At 42.9% G+C, this 20276-nt stretch overlaps 1 protein-coding gene across 3 annotated transcripts in view; it reads right to left on the minus strand.

Moving 5' to 3' along the window:
• The window catches only part of schip1 (schwannomin interacting protein 1), a 49678-nt gene that overhangs the window by 19800 nt on the left and 9602 nt on the right, over positions 1-20276 (minus strand). Inside the window, exon 1 of one of the 3 annotated variants that reach the window (XM_083887182.1) lies at positions 783-1057. The exons of the other annotated variants lie outside the window; for them this stretch is intronic. Coding sequence (XP_083743308.1) covers positions 783-857 — 75 coding nt within the window. The 5' untranslated portion in view covers positions 858-1057. Of the gene's footprint in view, positions 1-782; positions 1058-20276 lie in introns of those variants that run through there. 3 annotated transcript variants of the gene reach the window in all.

Here is a 20276-nt window from a genome sequence, read left to right on the forward strand (position 1 = left end):
TGGTGAAAAAGTGGGGGAGGGAAAAAGAAAAAGAAAATGGGGAGAAAGACAAAGGGAGGGAGCAGAGATGGGGAGCATGACGCGGGCTGAGACAGGACAATAGGTCGCCAAGTGACATTTGAGCTTCTCTACATAACAAGGCCACACTGGGAATTTGTGGGAATCTGCCATTTCTGACAGTAAAGAAAAGCAGATTTAGTGGAATAAGAAAGCTTTTTCTCACACTATGATGTCATATACCCTTAATACAAACAGTTCAAGTGTAACACCAGCCTCAGTCTTTGGACAGAGGTATGGAGAATTACTTGCTTTCACAATAAGAGATCAATGATAACATTGACTTTAGATGAGAATACATTTCTTTAAACTATCATGGTGTAATATGACGCCGGAGCCCACAGCAGGTTATCTTAACTGAGACTAAAGACTAGGGACTGATAGAGACTGCCTGTCCAAAATGAAACCAGATCTGCCTGCCAGCTCAAAGAGATTCACACTATAAAATGATAAAACCTGACATAATAATAATGAGTTGGTTGTCATTAAGATGCTATAGGTTTCAATGTGAGGGTCTAAGGACAGAGGGTGTCACGTGTGTTTGTATAAATACAATAAACTTGACATGACTTGACTACGGCCACTGCTTAAAATAGTCCAACACAAAAACCACTAAAACACTTTTAGTGAGTTAAAGAGCTGCAGAAGTTGCTGCCGGATTGTAATTGACACCAAATGAATTATTAAAAAAGCCTGAATACAAACACACAACATTGGTCCTTTACCTCTTTGTAGTCATCACAGAGGTAGAGACTGGACGCTTGCCTGATGACATCATCCACTCCGGCACATCCGTCCATATTAATCCTCCCTCCCTCTCTACTGCCCACTGTCAGCAGCTAAGTCCAGACCGACTTCTTGAGGTCGGGCCCGGTCAGTACACATGATACTCCCGGTCGACTCACTGCTGCCACAACAACAACAACAACAACAACAACAACACAAATAAATCTACCCCTAACATGTTGTGACACTGTCTCTCCTTTTCATGTCCCTGCTCTTTCAGACTCCTATGAGCTCAGTGCCTCTGCCACAGGAATCACGTACGGTCAGAGGTACGAGCTTCAGAGCGTCCCTACCTTCCACCCTCTGCACAGGACGGCGGCCTCTCACAGCCAGAGAGAGAGAGCAGAGGGGAGGAGGAGGAGGAGGGAGAGGCTGAATCTCACTCTGGTGGTGTTTTTTTTTCTTCTGTTTTTGACGCCCTGACGTGAGGACAGCAGCTGCTCACCACCAGTTTGGAAACACACACCTCAGCACTGGGGTAGCAGAGTTAGGTGTGTATGTATTTTTAGTGTGTTTGTGTTGTGTCTGCCCCTGTGTGTGTGTGTGTGTTAAGATAACTCCCAGTGAGTGTGTGATGCCTCTCCTGTACACTGTGTGTACCTATCTATATAACCTATCTCCTGCACCATTCTTTTTTAGTTACTAGTTGTCCTTGTTTCTCTATACACTCTTGGAAATAAGGGTTCCAAAAATGTTCTTCTACAAGGGCTGAGGTTCTACCTGGAACCATTTGCTTCTGAAAAAAAGGTTTTTCCAAGTTCTTGGTAAAACTAATGGTTCCAGTAAGAATCATTTTGATCCAGAGAACCCTTTAAAACCCCTTTCCTGAATAAAGGGTTCTTGGTAACACTAAAGCCCAATTTATACTCCTGCGTAAAGTGCTCTGCGTCGACACAGAACCTGTTGTAGAGCCTCTACGTCGTATCTGGCTGCACGGAATATGTTTTAAGTGTCCGTCACTCTGTCAAGGGACAACGGAGACAGCATGAGCTGCGATTGGTCCTCAGTACAGGCCGAGGGAAGCTGCTCTGTGCCGGCTCACAGTGCACACCGAGCGTCCACAGAGGGCGGAGCTGAACACCGCCGACTTCGTCGCTGCCGAACTATAAATACGTTATATCTTAATACACACAGCACATGTTTAGACTCTAAATGGCCAATTTCTCGCCTCAAATTATCTTAAAACTGCGTTCCGGACACAGAAAAGTGACAAACGGCCACTGTTTCAACAACAACAGTCTTTCTCCCTCGGACACCATTGCTAACTGTATCCAAAAGCACAACAACCTTGCGCAGCGACCCCTACTGATCGGGCGGGAAATTGCAGCGCCTATCCGTGACGCAGACGGATAACGCATTACGCAGTCGGAGAAGTATAATGTGGCCTTAAGGGTTCTCCTATGAGGACGAGCCGAAGAACCTTATACGGTTCAACTTAGCACTTTTATTTCTAAGAGTGTAGAACACAGAGAAATTGGAACTGGACTCATGTTCAATCATGAGTCCGATTGTGATTATCTACATCACTTTGTGTAGAGTTTAATGTAAAATGAATGTTATCTTTTCTAATGTGCTTATATAACAAAGGAGGTAAAATGCTGCCTTCCTGCTAAGGTAAAAATAGGCCCAGTCTGGACTCCAAAGCCATCAGCCTCAAAGCTCCAGCCAGCTGAATAAACCCTGACAGAGCACAATGGACTTATTAGTCTAACACACACACACACACACACACACACACACACACACACACACACACACACACACACACACACACACACACACACACACACACACACACACACACACACACACACACACACACACACACACACACACACACACAGTCTCTCTCTCTCTGCACTAGTGCTTGCCAGTGCCGTGTATCAGTTGCTCACATTTCCAATCCGAGCTCTCCACGATGTGTCCTGATCTCATCGATGAGAGACAATGTTATCAACCGATGACTCATGCGTTTGTCACGGCCGCCCAGACAGAACAATTATATCCACATATGGCAGCAGGAGGGAGGGAAGGGGGGGGGGGAACATGACTTCACACAAACTTCACTTTTTTGCGCACAGTCGACGTGTTACGTAGAAAAGTGATGCATGACAATGAATCAGAAAACCAAGAGGAAACGCACACGGCCACACATCACTCAGGATGTGAAATAACAATATATATATAGGGCTATGTATGCAAAATGAACACAAAGTACTGACGGAAGCATCTGTCTCCATCTTTTGAATAGACTTAAAGGGCTCATATTATACCCTATATCTCCAAGTTAAACTAGTTCCCTGGTGTCCTAATGAACATGTCTGTGACATGCTTTGGTCAAAATACCATAAGGATGAAGCACCACAGCAGTTCAATCACCCTGCAAAAAACAGCCCTATTCAGAATGCTCGGTTTAGTAGTATCTCTTTAGGTCCACCTTAAAGGTCCACCTTAAAAAAAAAAGTAAAAAGGGACAGGAAATGACATCAGTCACAGAGGCTACTGGGAGCAAAGAGCATTTAGCATTTGGAAAAGTGATCATTTGCAGGCTCTAGCAGGCACATTGCCGTCATATAACATGTATCCACTGGACAGATAAATCCTCTGAGGCTGGAAGTTTGTGTAGAACTCTGTGCTGCACTGTGGAGCCAAGAATAGAACTTTACGCCGACTTCCGGTTTTCGGATAGCGTTGCCCTCGCCAGCACTCTCGCCTGTTTTACGGACAAAGCGGAGCTCCGCGAGACAACAATTCCAGGAATTTATCATCTTGTGACGTCCTAAGGAGCGGGGAAGTCGACATCGCATGTCCCAAATATAAGGATTTAAATGAGTTGAAAAGTTGATTTTGCATAATATGTCCCCTTTAAAACTGGACTAGGTGCTCAACATGCTAACAGCTAGCCACTAGCTAAACAGGAATCTGCGTAACAGCTGAAAAGGGAACATACTTTCAATAAATCATTTCCACAGTGTTTAGTGCTTGTATTGTGAACAGCAACTTTTACACTAGTAAAAGTATTAGTCATAGTGACTTTACCTATAAGCAGTTATCCTTAACACAATTCTAATCTCAGCAAAAACAAAGATTGTCCCTAAACAACTAAAATTCAGGCCAAAATATGACAATTTTTTATGAGACAGGAACTGAGAAAGCACTGAATCGATATTGTAGTAAAAAGTAAGTTTAAAATCACACAGGGAGAAGCAGTGTGTGTGTGTGAAGTTAACAAGTTAACACAAGAGCCCACACACTCACAGTCTCTCTCCATCTCCTTGTGTGTGTGTGTGTGTTTGTTAAGTAAACGGATGAGCAGACAGTCGCTCTCCCTGTGTGTGTGTGTGTGTGTGTGTGTGTGTGTGTGCAAACAATGTCTCACCCTCTCTCTGTGTGTGCAGTGCCTCACCATAAAAAAAAATCTGAATAGCTATACCAACACTAGACTTTATACACAGTAGTATAAGTGGATTTAACGGCGATTTAAACTATGTATCACAGTATTGATTTGATATTATGTCATTTAATATATAATATTTATCAGATTATCAGAACATAGCCATGTACATTCATATATATATATACAATTCAGGAGATGCATTGTGATATCAAATCACATTGAACTGTTGAACCTGCTAATCCTAATCCAATCCAGTGAAGATGCACAGCTCTAGCAGCAACAACTTAACAACAATAAATGTTGATACGTTTTACACATTTAAAATATACTTTATGTAAAATGTATTATGAAATAAATTGAGCGACAGTGGCTCAGTGAGGCTCCGGACACTGAACCCCACGGCTATGTCGGCAGCGTGTGAATGAGGAGGAAAGATGTATGAATTCATGGCAGAATGGGTATGAATGAGTGAATGATAAAACTGTAGCGTGAAGCAGCTTTGAGTGGTCGAAAAAGAAAACTAGAAAAGCGCTAAACAGACCGTTCACCATGAAATAATATGTATATTTTTCCCTCGTAAAGGCTGCATGTATCCATAGAGCGTGACTGAGAAACACACAGTTGTATTTTCTCAGTCAAGGGATTGTAACCGTTCTAATATAAGCCTTGAAAATATAATTTAACCTTCAGAGAGCTGGTTAAAAGTTTGAAAGGAGTGCTTCTCTGTCTGTGAAAAGTCCTCTCCCCCCGTGCAGAGAGATCGTAAAAATGGATCTGGCTCAACAGTCGGCAATCTAATGAGAAGACGTGAGAGATGTGAGATTAAAAAAAAAATAGCCAAGGACAAAGGGGTACGAGAGAGACGAGAGGAGAGAGATGTGAGGGAAGAGAACGCCAAGTGATACTGATGAACATGAATCACATTCATCTGTTACTCTACGGAGAGACAAGAGCGGAGACGAGAATAACTTCAGAAAGAAAAGAAGAAAGAATCTGAGCTGAAGACGGTTGGGGGGGGGGAAAAAAAGGCATTTGCATGATAACATCAAAGAACATTTTCCACACACACACACAGTGTAGATCCCTGGAGATTATTGGTAGAATGAATTGTCAGAATCCACCCACACACTATACACTATACACTATACAGCACATGCTGCTGCAGCAGCAGCAGACAACATGGACACAAAACCAGAGTTCCTTGTGAGTGAGAGCCGCTACAGGGTGGGGCAGATTTAATCCTGCTGCTTCGCTGCTTCATTATCCAGGCTGACTTCATAGCGAGGGTGAAGTCACCGCCGATTCAAATGGGATCATGTGAGAGCGGGAGTGAAGGGTTATCTGGGTTCCTCAGGTACAGGAGGCAGGGAATTGGTAAAAAAAAAACAAAAAAAAAAAACTCACACGGACAATCAAAAGCACGAGTTAATTCCTCTGCTGCAGGAAGTGGGTTACAATTAGGTTTATGTTAAGGGTTAGGGGAATGTATAGAATACGTCTTTATTGTCCACCGAGGTGGAAAATTGTCTTTGGCTCACCAATTATAGACAACAAAAGGACGCTAAAAGACCTAAAACCAGAATAAAAAACTTTAAAATAGGAGTAAAAATGTCTGCAAGTGTCCTCACTAAGGATGCTTTACAAGAATATGTGTGTGTGTGCAAAGAGAGAGAGACAGAGAGAGAAAAGAGAGAGAGAGAGAAAAACACACACACACACAGAGAACAGCTTATTGTTCCAAGTGAACAGAGGGTGACTGTGGGAGAGAAGGTTCCTGGCACCTCCTGTAAGTCTCACATCCAAGGCCAATGGCACTGCACTGTGTGTGTGTGTGTGTGTGTGTGTGTGTGTGTGTGTGTGTGTGTGTGTGTGTGTGTGTGTGTGTGTGTGTGTGTGTGTGTGTGCACCCACACCCGCGATGCACTCACTCTTTATATCACTTTTATCTCAGCAAACAGGGAACGTCGACGTGATCGCTTGTGTCACACCGGCTCGAATTTACACATTGACACATACAGTATATGATGATGTTGGTCGACTCAGATGTGCTCTTATTTTGGGAAGAAGAGGACAAAATAAGGAGACTGCAACCATAGCAACATGGGGGGGGGGAGTTTTTCTCTCTCCATAGCAATGCTCCATGAGTGTTCCAAACAAATTGGGCTGCTAAAGGAGCATGGGGGGGGGGGGCTAATCGGGAAACTCACACAGGCAAGCATCTGAGGAGGTTTATGATGGAAAATATGATATTATTTGGACGTTGATGTCATATAGCATATATATATATACGTATATATGCCTTATAAATAGCCAAATCCATCCCTGATGATGATGATGATTAAAGATGACTTAAAAGATAATTTCCCAACTTCCTGCATCTGAAATTCATATGGAAACTTCTCACATGTGTCTTTTATCTATAAGACGAAAAATGTTCCTTTTCCCCCTCAGTATATCCATCTGTTTGGCTAAAATACTACTATTTCCCTACTCATTTGATGCAGGGAAATCCTAATTTCAAATATACAAATGAAACTATAACCCATTAAAAGATGTAATATTTAAAGAATAAATATTTTTCTTTTTGCTTTTTACAAGAAAGAAATCAGAATATACTAATAACAGTTGTTATTATTGTCAGTTGTCAGTTGATTTTCGTTAATATTTCTCATCCAAAAAGGTTTTAGGAGGAAAAAAAACATAGTTTTCTATCAGATTCCTGTCAGGAACCATGGTGTATTCACTGCAGATGTAGCAGAATACGCCAGGCTGATTTTTGCAAGATCTTCTAGTCGAAGCCATTTCATTCACTTGTAATATATAAATATAAAAACAATTAGTCAGAAGTTGGCACATGCAAAATCTTCATAATTTGCTTATTGCAAGAAATATAAAAGAATTTTGCATCATATGACGTGAAAATACCCGTAAATAAAAACGTTAAAAAACGAATATGTAGCTTTGTTCAGAAAGTTGACCTGATTTAGCAAAATCAATGTGATTTTTGGATTCAGCACATCAAAATGATCCTAAATCAGATTTAATAAAACTTAATAAACGTGGTATTGACCAGTGTAATAAACGTGTACATTTGGAGATGCTGCATGTTTTCATGTTATATATTTTTCCCCTTGGCAAACTGGACAAGCTTGCGGTGTCAGCAATTCCACAAAGTGGGCTCTGTTATTCGGCCGTATTGATCAGCCCTGTCATCCGAGCAGGATCCATCCACTGTACTGCTAGTCCTCATTTATAATTCATCCAGCCACACCTCGTCTACTGTTACGCTCACGCTGGAGCATTTTGTTTACCGCTCTCTAAAGAGCACAAACAAAAATACATACTGGTAATAATATCCATACGCTGAGTTCTCTGTGGACGGTGCAGTAAATCCTCGCACAGGCGCGCTCGCACAAATCCTGCGGAGGGACCAGGATTTCGGCATTCGCTCAGGTTTCGTGGGGGGCCTTGGCGAGCTGACAGGATACGTACGGCCCCGGAGATGACGCGCTGATAAATCTCACCGTCAACCTTCCGTCGCTGCTGACAGCAATAAGGCACGGCAAGGTTTGTAGATTCACATGAGATTCTGGATGACAAATGCCTTCGAGTAAACACGCCCGAGCTTTTACATCACTTAAGCGCTTAATGAAGTGCGGCATCAAATGAAGGAGACGGCTTCAGCGGAGCATTGTTTATTCTTGTGATCTGGATTTATTTGAAAAACTGACGGGGCTTAAATCGATTAGGAGTGTGTGTGGGGGGGGGGGGTTTGGTTGACGATGGGGGTCAAGTGGTTAAATGACTGTTTCTCGAGGTCAGCCTGTCATTTAATTGGCTAATGGCTTCTGACAAGAAGCCGGAAATATATCATGGGAAGAACAAACAGCGAGGGACGGGCGGTTTTCGGTCGGTTTCCCTTCCTTCTCTCTTCTCTCTTTAGAGGACAAGTGTGCCACACCTTAGCTGAAGGAGACAATGTAGAGAAGAGAAATCACCCCCAAGACACAGATTTGTCCCGGGAGACACAGAGACATGAGGACAACACCCTTCCTAACTCTCTCTATTTCCACTTAATCTGTTTACTCCTTGTCCATTTTATTCCGTCATTAATCCCCTCATGCATTTCCACTGCCCTTTGCTTCTTTCCACCCATCAGTGTGTGTGTGTGTGTGTGTGTGTGTGTGTGTGTGTGTGTTATATGTAAGGGGCGCTGTCTGCCTGCTGGTTGCCAGGTTACCAGTCTAATTGAGGGGCCTCTAGAGAGTTGCTGTTACGAGAGCCTGAGCCCTCTGTTCTGCTTACCGCTCTTGTTCTTCCTCTTCCTATTAGATCCATCTTTCTTTCATATCTACGCCCCAATCATGCCTTAATAAAGCGGCTCTTATTAGCATAAACTCTTCTCAACGTCTTCCTGAATTTTCTTCTGTGAAAAAAAAACTGATCTGCGGTCGGTGATTGCTTCCATTGTCAGCTTCAGAAAGCTGTGTGCAGCATTCTCAGTGTTTTCAATGAACTCTTCTCTTTGCTTTTCCTGCTCCTGTTTTTTATCTCTGCCTTTCATCCACCGTAGCTCTTTGGCTTCCTCTTTTCTCTTTCCTTATCAGCTTCTATTTCCTTCCATCCTGACATTTTTTCTTCTGTCACTCCATGCCACAAAACATGGCAGGAAATTCTTCTCCTGTTACACAACTACTCCCTCGATCTTACCACCATGCAAGTACAAAAAATGTTGAACATGCAGCTGGAATTCCAGTTCAACTGAATTAATGAATTTGCATAAAACAAAGGTGCATTACGTAATAAATCTAAAGCAACTGGCCATAAAATCATCCTAATATGTCACAGAGACTCAGGAATAATGTTCATATAACAAACTGAACTCACCAACAATAACAGTACAGACAAAATATTTGCATTAAAAAAATATTTTGCAGACTGCAAATCATGTTTATGTTTTGAAATCATGTTTTGGCATGTTGCGCCGTCCACCAATCGTTGCAGTCAGTAGAGTCTCAGCCGCCGAGCAACCACGGGTTGCCAGTTACGTCAGAAAACGCAACCTAAAAGACCCTCGGTATTTTGAATTTGAATGTAGTAACCGTTTTTGGCCACGTTCTTACATATGGCACCTTTAAAGTATCACGATGAAGTATTCTCAGAAAGTTGAACGACCAGTTTGCTAAACAGAGGCACGTCCCAGTGCATACACTAAAAAGACATGTCCACTTGAATCCAGAAGACAATTTCATGGTTGAAGCTCAGAATTGGGACTCTAACGGTTTCACGTAACCTGCAAGGCCACTCCGTCTCTGTAAGTCTCTTTCCATTCCTTCTCATCATTTCCTCTGCAGATTCTTATGTATCACTTTCTTGCCTCATCAAAGAATCAACATCATCCCCTCTTGATGTCGCCCCCCAGCACATTCAGTTCATCTCTTCTGCCTTTCATCTACCTCTCTCTTCACCGCAGTGCAGACTCGCTTCCCCCGAGCAGAGCCGGTTATAGAAAAGCAGATGGAACACGCTGTCTTTTAATCACGACTCATTCATTTCCCCCCCCAAAATCCTTGTTACAGATTAAGTGGGACTGCTGTTGTAAAGCACGTCAGGCGAGGATGACAAACTCATAAGCACGACTTGTGCACAACGCCATTCGCAGGTTTTCATTAGTCACTGAGTAACTGAGCCTCCTCTGAGTGAAACTTCACAGCTTACGCTGCATTTGCATGCACTCTGCAGAGTTTAGCTGCAGTTACATGCACAACTCATGCCATCCTGATGCGGATTGATGAAGGTGGACGGGGGGAGGGAGGAGGTGGAGGTGGAGGGGAGGTGGGACATTATTCCCTCGAGTCAAGAGTTCTCTTAGCAACCAGCCAGACGTGCAATTCACTGCACAATCACATCAGCGCTGAAGACACAGCGGCACTCCTACACAAGTCTGAGTCAGTGCAATAACACACATATAACCACAATGTCCTTGTTTCATTTATAGACACACACACACACACACACACACACATTTTCCACGATCTGAACTTCGGAAGTAAAACACAGCAATCGTGCAACGTAAAGCTAATTATAATATAATAAATTAATATTTGCATTAAACAACGTGGGTTATGTCCTTCAGGTCCGATAAATACCTGGTAAGAACAGTTTTCCTGGTGGACCATCCTTCACAGCATCCTCGAGTGGAGCTGGCTGAGCTGAGGGAACAGGAACAGGAGCCGGACTGGGATAAGATTCCCAGCCCTGCAGTGGTATTCCAGCAGCGAGGAGTGGACAGAACAGGAAAGGTGGGGGGGGAGGGAGTGAGATCCCACCAGCCTATAAATGTATTCTCCTATTCTATTCCTATTCTATTCCACTTGTTTTTTTTATTCTGTCTGTTTATCAGGAGAAAATGACAAGGTTTGATCGCTGCTTCTCCAAAGCCGAAAAAAAAGAGGGAGGGGAGTGACAGACTGAAAACTGGGTGTGAGAACGAGAGAGAGAGACACACACAGAGAGGGAGGGAGGGAGTGGAGAGCAGAGTACACTCCCAGTTGCCTTTCTCTGCATGAATCGGACTGAATGGGGGGAGGAGCTTTTGGGCTGAGGGTATGCAGAGTTGGCCAGCGAGGGGAAAAAAAAAAAAAAAGGGGATTGTGGAAAAATGTGTGGGTCGGGTCGCTGTGAATCCCTCTGTTTCATGTAGAGTAGATGTCAGACGGAGTGGAAAGTGTGAGGGGATAACTCTGTCCTTCATCATCATCCTGATCCATGATGCGTTAACAGTCACCAGTAAAACTCTGGGCAACAAACTTTAAACGAATAGTTTTCACTTCCTGTGTAAACTACGCACAGAATGTCATTCACTACATGCTTAAAAATACAAGTGCTAAGTAGAACCATATAAGGCTCTTCGGCTTGTCCTCATAGGAGAACCCTTTTTGGAACATTTTTATAAAGGTTCCACCTGGAACCCTTTTGGAGGGTGTCACCAAGAACTTTTTTAAAACCCTTTATTCAGGTTTTTTTTTTTTTTTTTTTTCACTTTTTATTCTTGTCATTGTGTATTGTATGTTTTGGGTAACATCTACTGCACGTCTGTCCGTCCAGGGAGTGGATCCCTCACCTGTGGTTCTCCCTAAGGTTTCTACCCTTTTTCCCTTTTACAAGGGTTTTTTCCCTGGTAGTTTTTCCTTACCCTGGTCGAAGGTCTAAGGACAGAGGATGTTACCAACCCTGTGAAGTCCCGTGAGAGAAACTATGTTTTGTAAACTGTGGGCTATATAAATAAAGATTGATTGATTGATTGATTGATTGAAAGGGGGTTTAGGGTTCTCTGGATCAAAATGGTTCTTACTGGGACCATTAGTGTTACGAAGAACCCTTGAAAAAGCCAGGTTTTTTCCTTTTTCAGAAGCAAATTGTTCCAGGTAGAACCTCAGCCCTTGTAGAAGAACCCTTTTGGAACCCTTATTTCTAAGAGTGTACCGTGCTGCCTTACTGTGTTGATATACTGTATGCACAGCTTCACCTCGTTTTCTGTGTGTTTGTGGAATTATAATCCCAAAGTGGCAGATGGCCTGCCTATAATCCAAAATGCAGGCCAGCCTACTGAGTAAATCCGTCCTTTCTCCATTCCTGAACCCTTTTCTCCACACTGACAAACACGCATTAGTGCGATAAATCCCTTTGTTTTCTGATTTGTCTCTTCAAATCTGTTTTGACTTGAAAATAAATGTCATTTTTTTTAGGAGGGAAATTTGCCTAGAAACAATTACATGTGATCAGCCTTTCATTGTTTTCAGTCACTGTTGTCACCAATCAACACTCCTATTACAGCTGTAAAGCACAAAAACATGACAGTGTTGTCCCAGCTTTCATCTTTGTCTTTTTTTGTTGTCTCGCCCTTGTTATCTCATCCCTCCTCCCGGGGCCAAATCTCTCTATCTGATATTGATCTCTTTTCGGGTGACGCTGCTTTTCCCGATAAGACCACTCTTGGGTTTAATGAGCTGGAAGTGGATCGATGAACTTCCCTGCTCTGATCTCTGTGCTCCTGCCTGCACCATCACCAGCTCTGGGTCGACCTACCGTGTCGGGGGGCACGCTGGGACAGACTGGAACCCTGCCCACGCTGTTCCACTAACCTTGGATAACATTATCCGTGCATGACATTGACTTGTGATCAATTTGGACACAAGCATGCTAGGGTTATAGACAAAGAAAGAAATGGCAGATTTAAAAGTGGCTGGTGACGAGAGTTAAGCATAAATAACCTCAAGAAATCATGTTGTTTACATCAGAATTTGTAGTCGGTAGAGTTCAAACTTGTCTCAAGCGTTCTCTTTTCATTCGCAACAACAGTAACTTTTCGTGTGGACACAGGTGCAACACTGTTATTATACTTCTGAATGGACAGACTGCAGAGAGACATCAGTACCATGGATGTCGTCACACTATCTTTGGCCTTGTGGACTTCACGGGTGAAGAACATTAAAATGGATGCCAACGCTCTGATGTCAAATCTCCAGGATTAAGATCTTTACAACTTTCTGGGCTCACAAAAGCCTGGTGCCTCTCCTCTCGGAATACAAATGCCTGGTTCACCTCCTCACACACACATACACACACACACAGGAGCACAACAAAAAAACTTTGATGCCCAACATCTGTGAGTCACACTTCGATAAAAGAAGCCCCATCAAGCCCTTTATCTTCCCACATCACCATGGCAGCAGTCAGACACCCCAAACTCCCCCCCCCCCCCCCCCGACCTTCACACGGTTGTCAAGGTTACAATCGGATTCACAGTTCAGGTGGAGACAGAGACAACAATTCTTTATCCACATTTGATGAGTGCTACTGCACGGTGATCAATGCACTTTCAGCATGAACCACTTGACATGTTGAATTTAAATTCATTTAATGTTCCACAGGCCAAAAACTTACACATACATTCATATGAATCCACACTTTTACCTGCCACTGTAAACGCTGAAAATAATGTTGTCTCATTGTTGGGTACACAACAACATCAACAAAGGGGAGAACAATCTGGTCCGAGAGCTCCATTGGAGCCGTGTTTGAGCTCAACGCTAACTGTGATTTGAATGGCTAATGCCCGTGCCGAGCTATTCGCAATGACGCCGTGATGTGATTGGCCGATGCTCAAGCTCTAGAATTTCGCGAGCAGTGAACCCGCAACTCTATTTGGCAACAATCCATGAAGTTTCCATGACGACTGACCGGAAAAAGACAGTTAATCAGTTAGCTCTGTTAGCTGCGTTAGCTCCTTTAGGCGCCGTTAGCGTGCGCCTACAGTCGAAAACTGGAGTGCTAAAAAAAAACCAGCGTACCTGTGTACTGCGTTATGTGTGCCTCTGTTTTTAAACTTCAGCGTTACTTTAGAGACTCATTTTAACAACCGGGAGTCACGTAAACATGACGTCCCGCACGTCTTTTTCCGGTCAGCCGTCATGGAAAACGCGTCACGCGTTAATGTACGTTAACGTTGACGCCGTTAATGCGTTAACTTGCCCAGCACTAATTGAGATAACTTCTGGCCGCATTAGGAACAGTGGAGACACTGTGTCCTGATCAAAATGTCACTTTACCCATATCACTTCATCACTTTACTTTGTTTGCACTATGCTGATATCATTAGTCACCTTATCACTGTTTATCACTTTCAACATGTGCTCACCATATTTAGTTGTACTTATTTTATTTCCGTGCGTACTGCTGTATATTATATATACCTACGTTGACTGTGATTCTTTTTTGGATTCTTTTTTGTGGCATTGTTGCATTTAAGTTACTGTTGTAAGTTACTGTTTTTCCTTCTGTTTGGCACTTTGTTGCATTGTCTTATTTGTTTATTTTACTTTTATTTTTATTTTATTTTTTTGTTTTATTTTTATTTTATTTTATTTTATTTTATTTAATGTATCTTTTAACTCTTGTACATCTACACTTTTACCTCCCAATTGTTGCACAATAATTTCCCTCGGGATAAATAAAGCATCTTGAATCTTGAATCTTGAATCTTGAATAACAATAAACCTGAATTTAGGGCTGAAAAACGTCTCCACCTCTCATTGAAAACTACATTTTCAAAACACCGCAGTTTAGGTTCTACGTTACGCAACATGTCTAACTCAATGTTTCTAAATGAATTCACGCCGTCCTTCATGTGTCAGTCATACTCACTATGCTCCTGAATAAGAAGTGAATGACCTACATAGAGAATGCTTACAGATAGGTCCAATTGTTAAGATTTTAACATTTATTCTCATTATTATTATTACATAATTTAACACGGTCACACGTCTTGTGATAGCAGTGCTATTTGGCAATTAAAAATGCATCCGTGTTGGAATATCTTTAACCCGTCGTCCTTGTAAGATAATATTCCATCACATTTATATATAAAACTGCTACATGGAGAACACTGAAGCTTAATTTAACAAAACCATACATCGCTGACATGACAGTGAAACACAAGGTAATGTATTTATAGAGAAAGAGAGAGATTGAGCTGAAAGTGATACTGTAGGAGGTGAATAATGACCCGTAACACTGTGCAGCTCATACAAAATACATGAATCCAGTCACACTGCTGTGACGCCTCCTGCCTCTCGTTCACAAACAGCTTGGCCTCTGTCTTTTTTTTTTTTGCCCGCGTGCCGTCCCGGCCCTCCTTCGTCTCTCACTGGCCTTTCAGAGCAACTGCGTTTGCTTTTCTTTTTTCCACAACTTTCCTCCATCTAACCCCCGACGCTCCTCGTCTTTCTCTCAATGTTCCCGGCCTCCCTTTGACTCTTTCTCCCTGTGTGTCTCAGCAGGGTAAGGGGAGGCACAGATGCTTTTTAGTGAACTGACATTTTGTGCCAGTGCGAAAACACGGCATAGCAGAGCAGGTTGGGCTCAGTGTGACGGCCGCGAGATTCTGGCAGTAATGAGCTCGCTTTGACAGGGAAGAACTGATGTGGAAGGCCAGGGAGTGTGTGTATGTGTGTGTGTGTGTGTCTACATGCTAAGATCAACCACCATAGGTCGCTCTAATGAGGACTTCATGTCTACAGTTGGTGGAACGACGAAGAGCATGTGTGACAGCTAATTTGTGTACCATCTAAATAAATGACTACCTGATCATTTATCACACTCGTGGTGAGTCATGGTGAGTCATAGGAGCTGATATTTGTCCCGGGCTCTTTTATATGCGTATTATTTAATTATATAAAACAAAAACGGGAAAATGAAATATTGAAACTCAGGTAGGTAACAGTGGTAGAGCTGTAGATTGAATCACTTAGATCATTGGTTCTCAAAGTGTGGCCCGGGGGCCAATGGCGGCCCGCAGAAACATTTCTGGCGGCCCGTAATGAATTACAGTTGATAGTTTTAATCCAGGAGGGACTAAGCTTATTAAATGTTTATTGGACATTACTGGATACAGACCAATAAGTGTAAACAAAAATTATGGGTACCTGGTTTCTATATGGTGAATTTTAGTGTATTATTGGGTTATAAGCTGGTAATAAGCAGGTCGCTACAGCCCCCAATTACTAGTTATTTACTCAGTAAATATATGGTAACAGAAATGTGTTACTTGGTATTAACCTGTAATTAGAAGGTAAGAACAATGGCCAAAATACTGGGGAATTACCCAGTAAATCATAAAATTATAAAGCGTTATTATATTAATGCTTAAATTACTTTATATTAACGCTTATATTACTTAACGCTAAACTGTAGAACTGCAATCTGGTCATTAAAATGATTACAAATGGGATTTCTTTCTGGTTTTTTCCTTTGGCGGCCCTCAGTCCAATGTTGGGTTCCTAAATTGGCCCTCAGGTATCAAAACTTTGAGAACCCCTGACTTAGATGATGGAAAGTGAAGATTTTCACCTGCACGCTTAGAAATAAGGGTTCCAAAAGGGTCCTTCTACAAGGGCTGAGGTTCTACCTGGAACCATTTACCAAGGGTTCTTGGTAACACTAATGGTTCCAGTGAGAACCGTTTTGATCCAGAGAACCCTTTAAAACCCTTTTCCTGAATAAAGGGTTTTAAAAGAGGCTCTTGGTAGAACCCTCCAAAAGGGAACCTTTATAAAAAGCCGAAGAACTTGTGTTCTTTGTGTACTTTCTATCATAATAAGCTGAATACCTTTGTGCTTTTTCAATATTGATTGGACAGCCTCTGTATTAATCACACACACACACACACACACACACACACACACACACACACACACACACACACACACACACACACAGTGCAGACACACAACACAATCTGTGAGTCTCTGACTCAACTTTGAATTTCTTCACTTTTTCAAAACATTCAAACACACACATACACACCCACACCCACCCCCCCCCCCCCCCCCACACACACACACACTCTTATTTTCAATTTCCAGCTCTGTTGTGTTTTCATCTCTTTCACTCCCATCACTTCTGAGGCTTATCAGTGTTTCTCCGTATATATATATATATGTGGCTGCGCTCCCTGCGGATGACCTGACATGGACTGGTCTCCTCGCTGCTACATAAATCCTCATTTCCTCCACAGCACGCTCTGCCACTCACAGCCTGCGCCCCTCTTTGATAGTTTTCATAGGGTGGAGAAGGTGAAACAGAGCGGGGAGGAGGAGGAGGAGGAGGAGGAGGTGGTCGGGTAGTCTCCTGCTGCATTTTGGCTGTCTGTGAACATTAGGCTGTAATGCTTTCTGACAGCTTGAGGAAGAGGACAATTATCGGGGAACAGGAGTGGGAACGGGTCGCGAAGGATAGGGGATGTCTGAAGGGAGGAGAGAAGAAAAGCAATAGAGTAGAAGGAGGTGGGGATTTGGAACAGTGAAGTAAAATGACTCTGACAGTTTGGTATGAGCCAAAGCTGACTTATGTGGCCAGAGAGACAATAACACATGGAGGAAGAAGGGTTTGTTTCATTTCATCAACCTTTTCTCAGACCTTAGTGAGTCACGGGTTGGATGAATCAGAGGAAAGGGTGGGTTTGTGTTTGAGTTTTATCACTATTAGGATGATCAACCTCACAAAAAGTGGAGGAGTGCGTTGCTATAGCGGCTACAAATGATCATCAAATCACAACCAATCAGATTCATACAGGTGTGTCTATATATGTGGACGATCAGAGTTAAATTCAAAGAGCTTTTTCACTGTAGCATCTATGCTACCCTTCTCTTTATTTATAGGCCTGTGAATTTGTTTACCAGTTCAGGTGAGGGCTGATTATCAGTGTACTTTGGCACCAGATAAGAGCAGCTTCAGACAGGACCACTCCCATTGAGTCTTGAACTGAATAACCTCAAGTATTTCATTGACATTTTTGGTCATACCCAACTCGCCGTGGGGTGTGGGGGTCAATGTAATAGCAAAAACGGGTTTGATTTTATGTCCGTGTGTGTGTGTGTGTGTGTGTGTGTGTGTGTGAGCAGGTGCATTTGTTCCTCTCCAGATAAAACACAGCACAGCAGTGCACCTTTGTTACCTTGTTAAACTGACTTCACTTTCTAACTGGATTTAAAGCCATGGGGGCGAACGCTGGACTGAACCAGTGATAAAACTGTTTTCGACAGTAAACACGACTATATATCTTCAGGGTCCGATCGCACAATAGCCAATAGTGAGCTGTCTGATGCATTTGGTCCATCAAGCATTTGGAATAGCCACCAGTGAATGGCCTTACTGGCTGGATTTTTTTTGTTTACACCCATTTATGGTCGTTTCTTTTGGTTTGGTCTCTCCTAACCCTTTTCTTTCTCCCTCCACTGACAAATCCAGTCCAAAGCAAAGCTTCAGAAGATCAAATAGAGCTTCTAAACGTAGTCTTAATTGCCCTTTCATGTGTGTATACACAGTAACAAGAGCCTCGGAACAGATTTACTGCTTGGCTTTGTTTGTCTTTTGCAGCACTCTGTTGTGTTTTACTCCACGCACAGGTGCACGTGAGGAATGTGTGTGTGTGCAAGTCAGCTGTAATCTTTGTGCTGTGTGTGTGTGTGTGTGTGTGTGAGAGAGAGAGAACATCTGAGATGACACCATGTAACCAAAGCTCACTCGCGCTCTTCCTGCAACTCAAGGCGATGGCGACATTCAAAACAGGAGTGCAGCATTTAAGCTTTCATTCAAAACAGGAATCACACGCAAATGAACTCTCTCTCTGTGTGTGTGTGTGTGTGTGTGTGTGTGTGTGTGTGATGTATAATCTTTCTTTGAGGGAATTAGAAGAAACAAAGCGCTGCCATGCAGCAGCCCACATAGTTTGTTAAAGTCACACACAGCTGGCTCCAACATATTTAGCTTTTCTGTTACATACAGTACTCAGACAAATATGATCCAGTATATCATATTTTCGCTTAAATCGTATTCTGATTTACCTGAGTTAAGTGCCCGGCTTGCTGTGAGGAATCCAAGGTTAAGGTGAGATGAAAAAAAATACTCCACTGATAAAAGAAGAAGAAGAAAAAAGGTAAAAGACCGTCTGTACCGGCACTGGCAAAATGTCAGGATACCATATGAAGAAAAAGATATCCTTTGATTTAAGTGAAGTGAGGGCGCACATGTGTGTGTCTCTCTCTCTGTGTGTGTCTGTGTGGACTAACACAAAAAATGTGTGTTGACCCTGAGGCAGAGGCAGTGAAGTCAGTCTGTGTAAGGAGAGCGCATGTATGAGCTGTGCTGTGCAGAGGGCCGGGCGTGTTTTAGCGGGTAACTACACACACACACACACACACACACACACACACACACACACACACACACACACACACACACACACACACACACACACACACACACACACACACACACACACACACACACACACACACAGTTACACACAAACACACACACACACACAAGGAGCAATGGTTAGGCCTAAAGGGCCGAACCAGACACCACACGCCCCACACCTGGTTAAGACCCTGCCCCCCTTGTCTCCGAAGCTTCCTCCCACTTACTCCCCTCATACAAGGATAGCCTTTCTGGCTGTGCCGTTCTCTTCCTTCACCACACTCTGACCCCACATTCCTCCTCTCAGCTCCCTCCTCCTCCACAGGTTCTTTTTAATCCTGGCTATTTCTCTCTTCTTCTTTTTTTTATGTCTGTTTGCTTTTTCCGCCCCATTCAGGACTAAACTCTTGTGTAACTACTTCAAATTCATTGTTTGAGCCTATTTATATCTACTGTGACCACACTCGGACCCTTCAATTTCTTCCCTCACTCCCTCTACGTGGCACAGTCTGAGTACTGGGCGAAGGCAGTAGTTAGGTTGTTAGAGGAGGGTTTGCTGAGCACAGTTCAACTACCGAACTCGTACATAATCACAGAGCACAGAGAGAGAGAAACAGAAACCACACTCTGCTGTTGCTATTTCTTCTCATCCCTTTATTTTCCACAGCCCTTGAGTATTTTTTTTTCTGGGGCAGAAAACTCAGACTTGGCCTTTTTACTGTTAATATGATGTGTGTGTGTGTGTGTGTGTGTGTGTGTGTGTGTGTGTGTGTGTGTGTGTGTGTGTGTGTGTGTGTGTGTGTGTGTGTGTGAGAGCGAACACCACCTCCCTATTAAACAGATGTTCACTGATGGGTTGTTTCCACTGACTGGGATGAGAAATGTGTAAATGTCACAATCTGTCAAAACAGTGAAGAGACAATATACATATACTTTATATGGAGATATATATATATATGTATAAAGTTATATTTGGGTGTTATGGAATGCTTGATTTGAATACCTGTCCTCATAAAGACAGAAGTACACGTGTGTGTGTGTGTGTGTGTGTGTGTGTGTGTCCGCTATTGTTAAAGATATGGATAACCCTTTATTTGGGCTATCCAAAGTAATGGAAGTCACAGAAGTATCCTAGAGTGTGTGTGTGTGTGTGTGTGTGTGTGTGTGTGTGTGTGTGTGTGTGTGTGTGTGTGTGTGTGTGTGTGTGTGTGTGTGTGTGTGTGAGAGCAGGTCCCAACACAGGTCCTGTCTTCATAACCACAGTTTGCCTTTGGGG

Source organism: Microchirus variegatus (assembly GCF_963457635.1).
Source record: "Microchirus variegatus genome assembly, chromosome: 3".
Lineage (NCBI taxonomy): Eukaryota > Metazoa > Chordata > Actinopteri > Pleuronectiformes > Soleidae > Microchirus > Microchirus variegatus.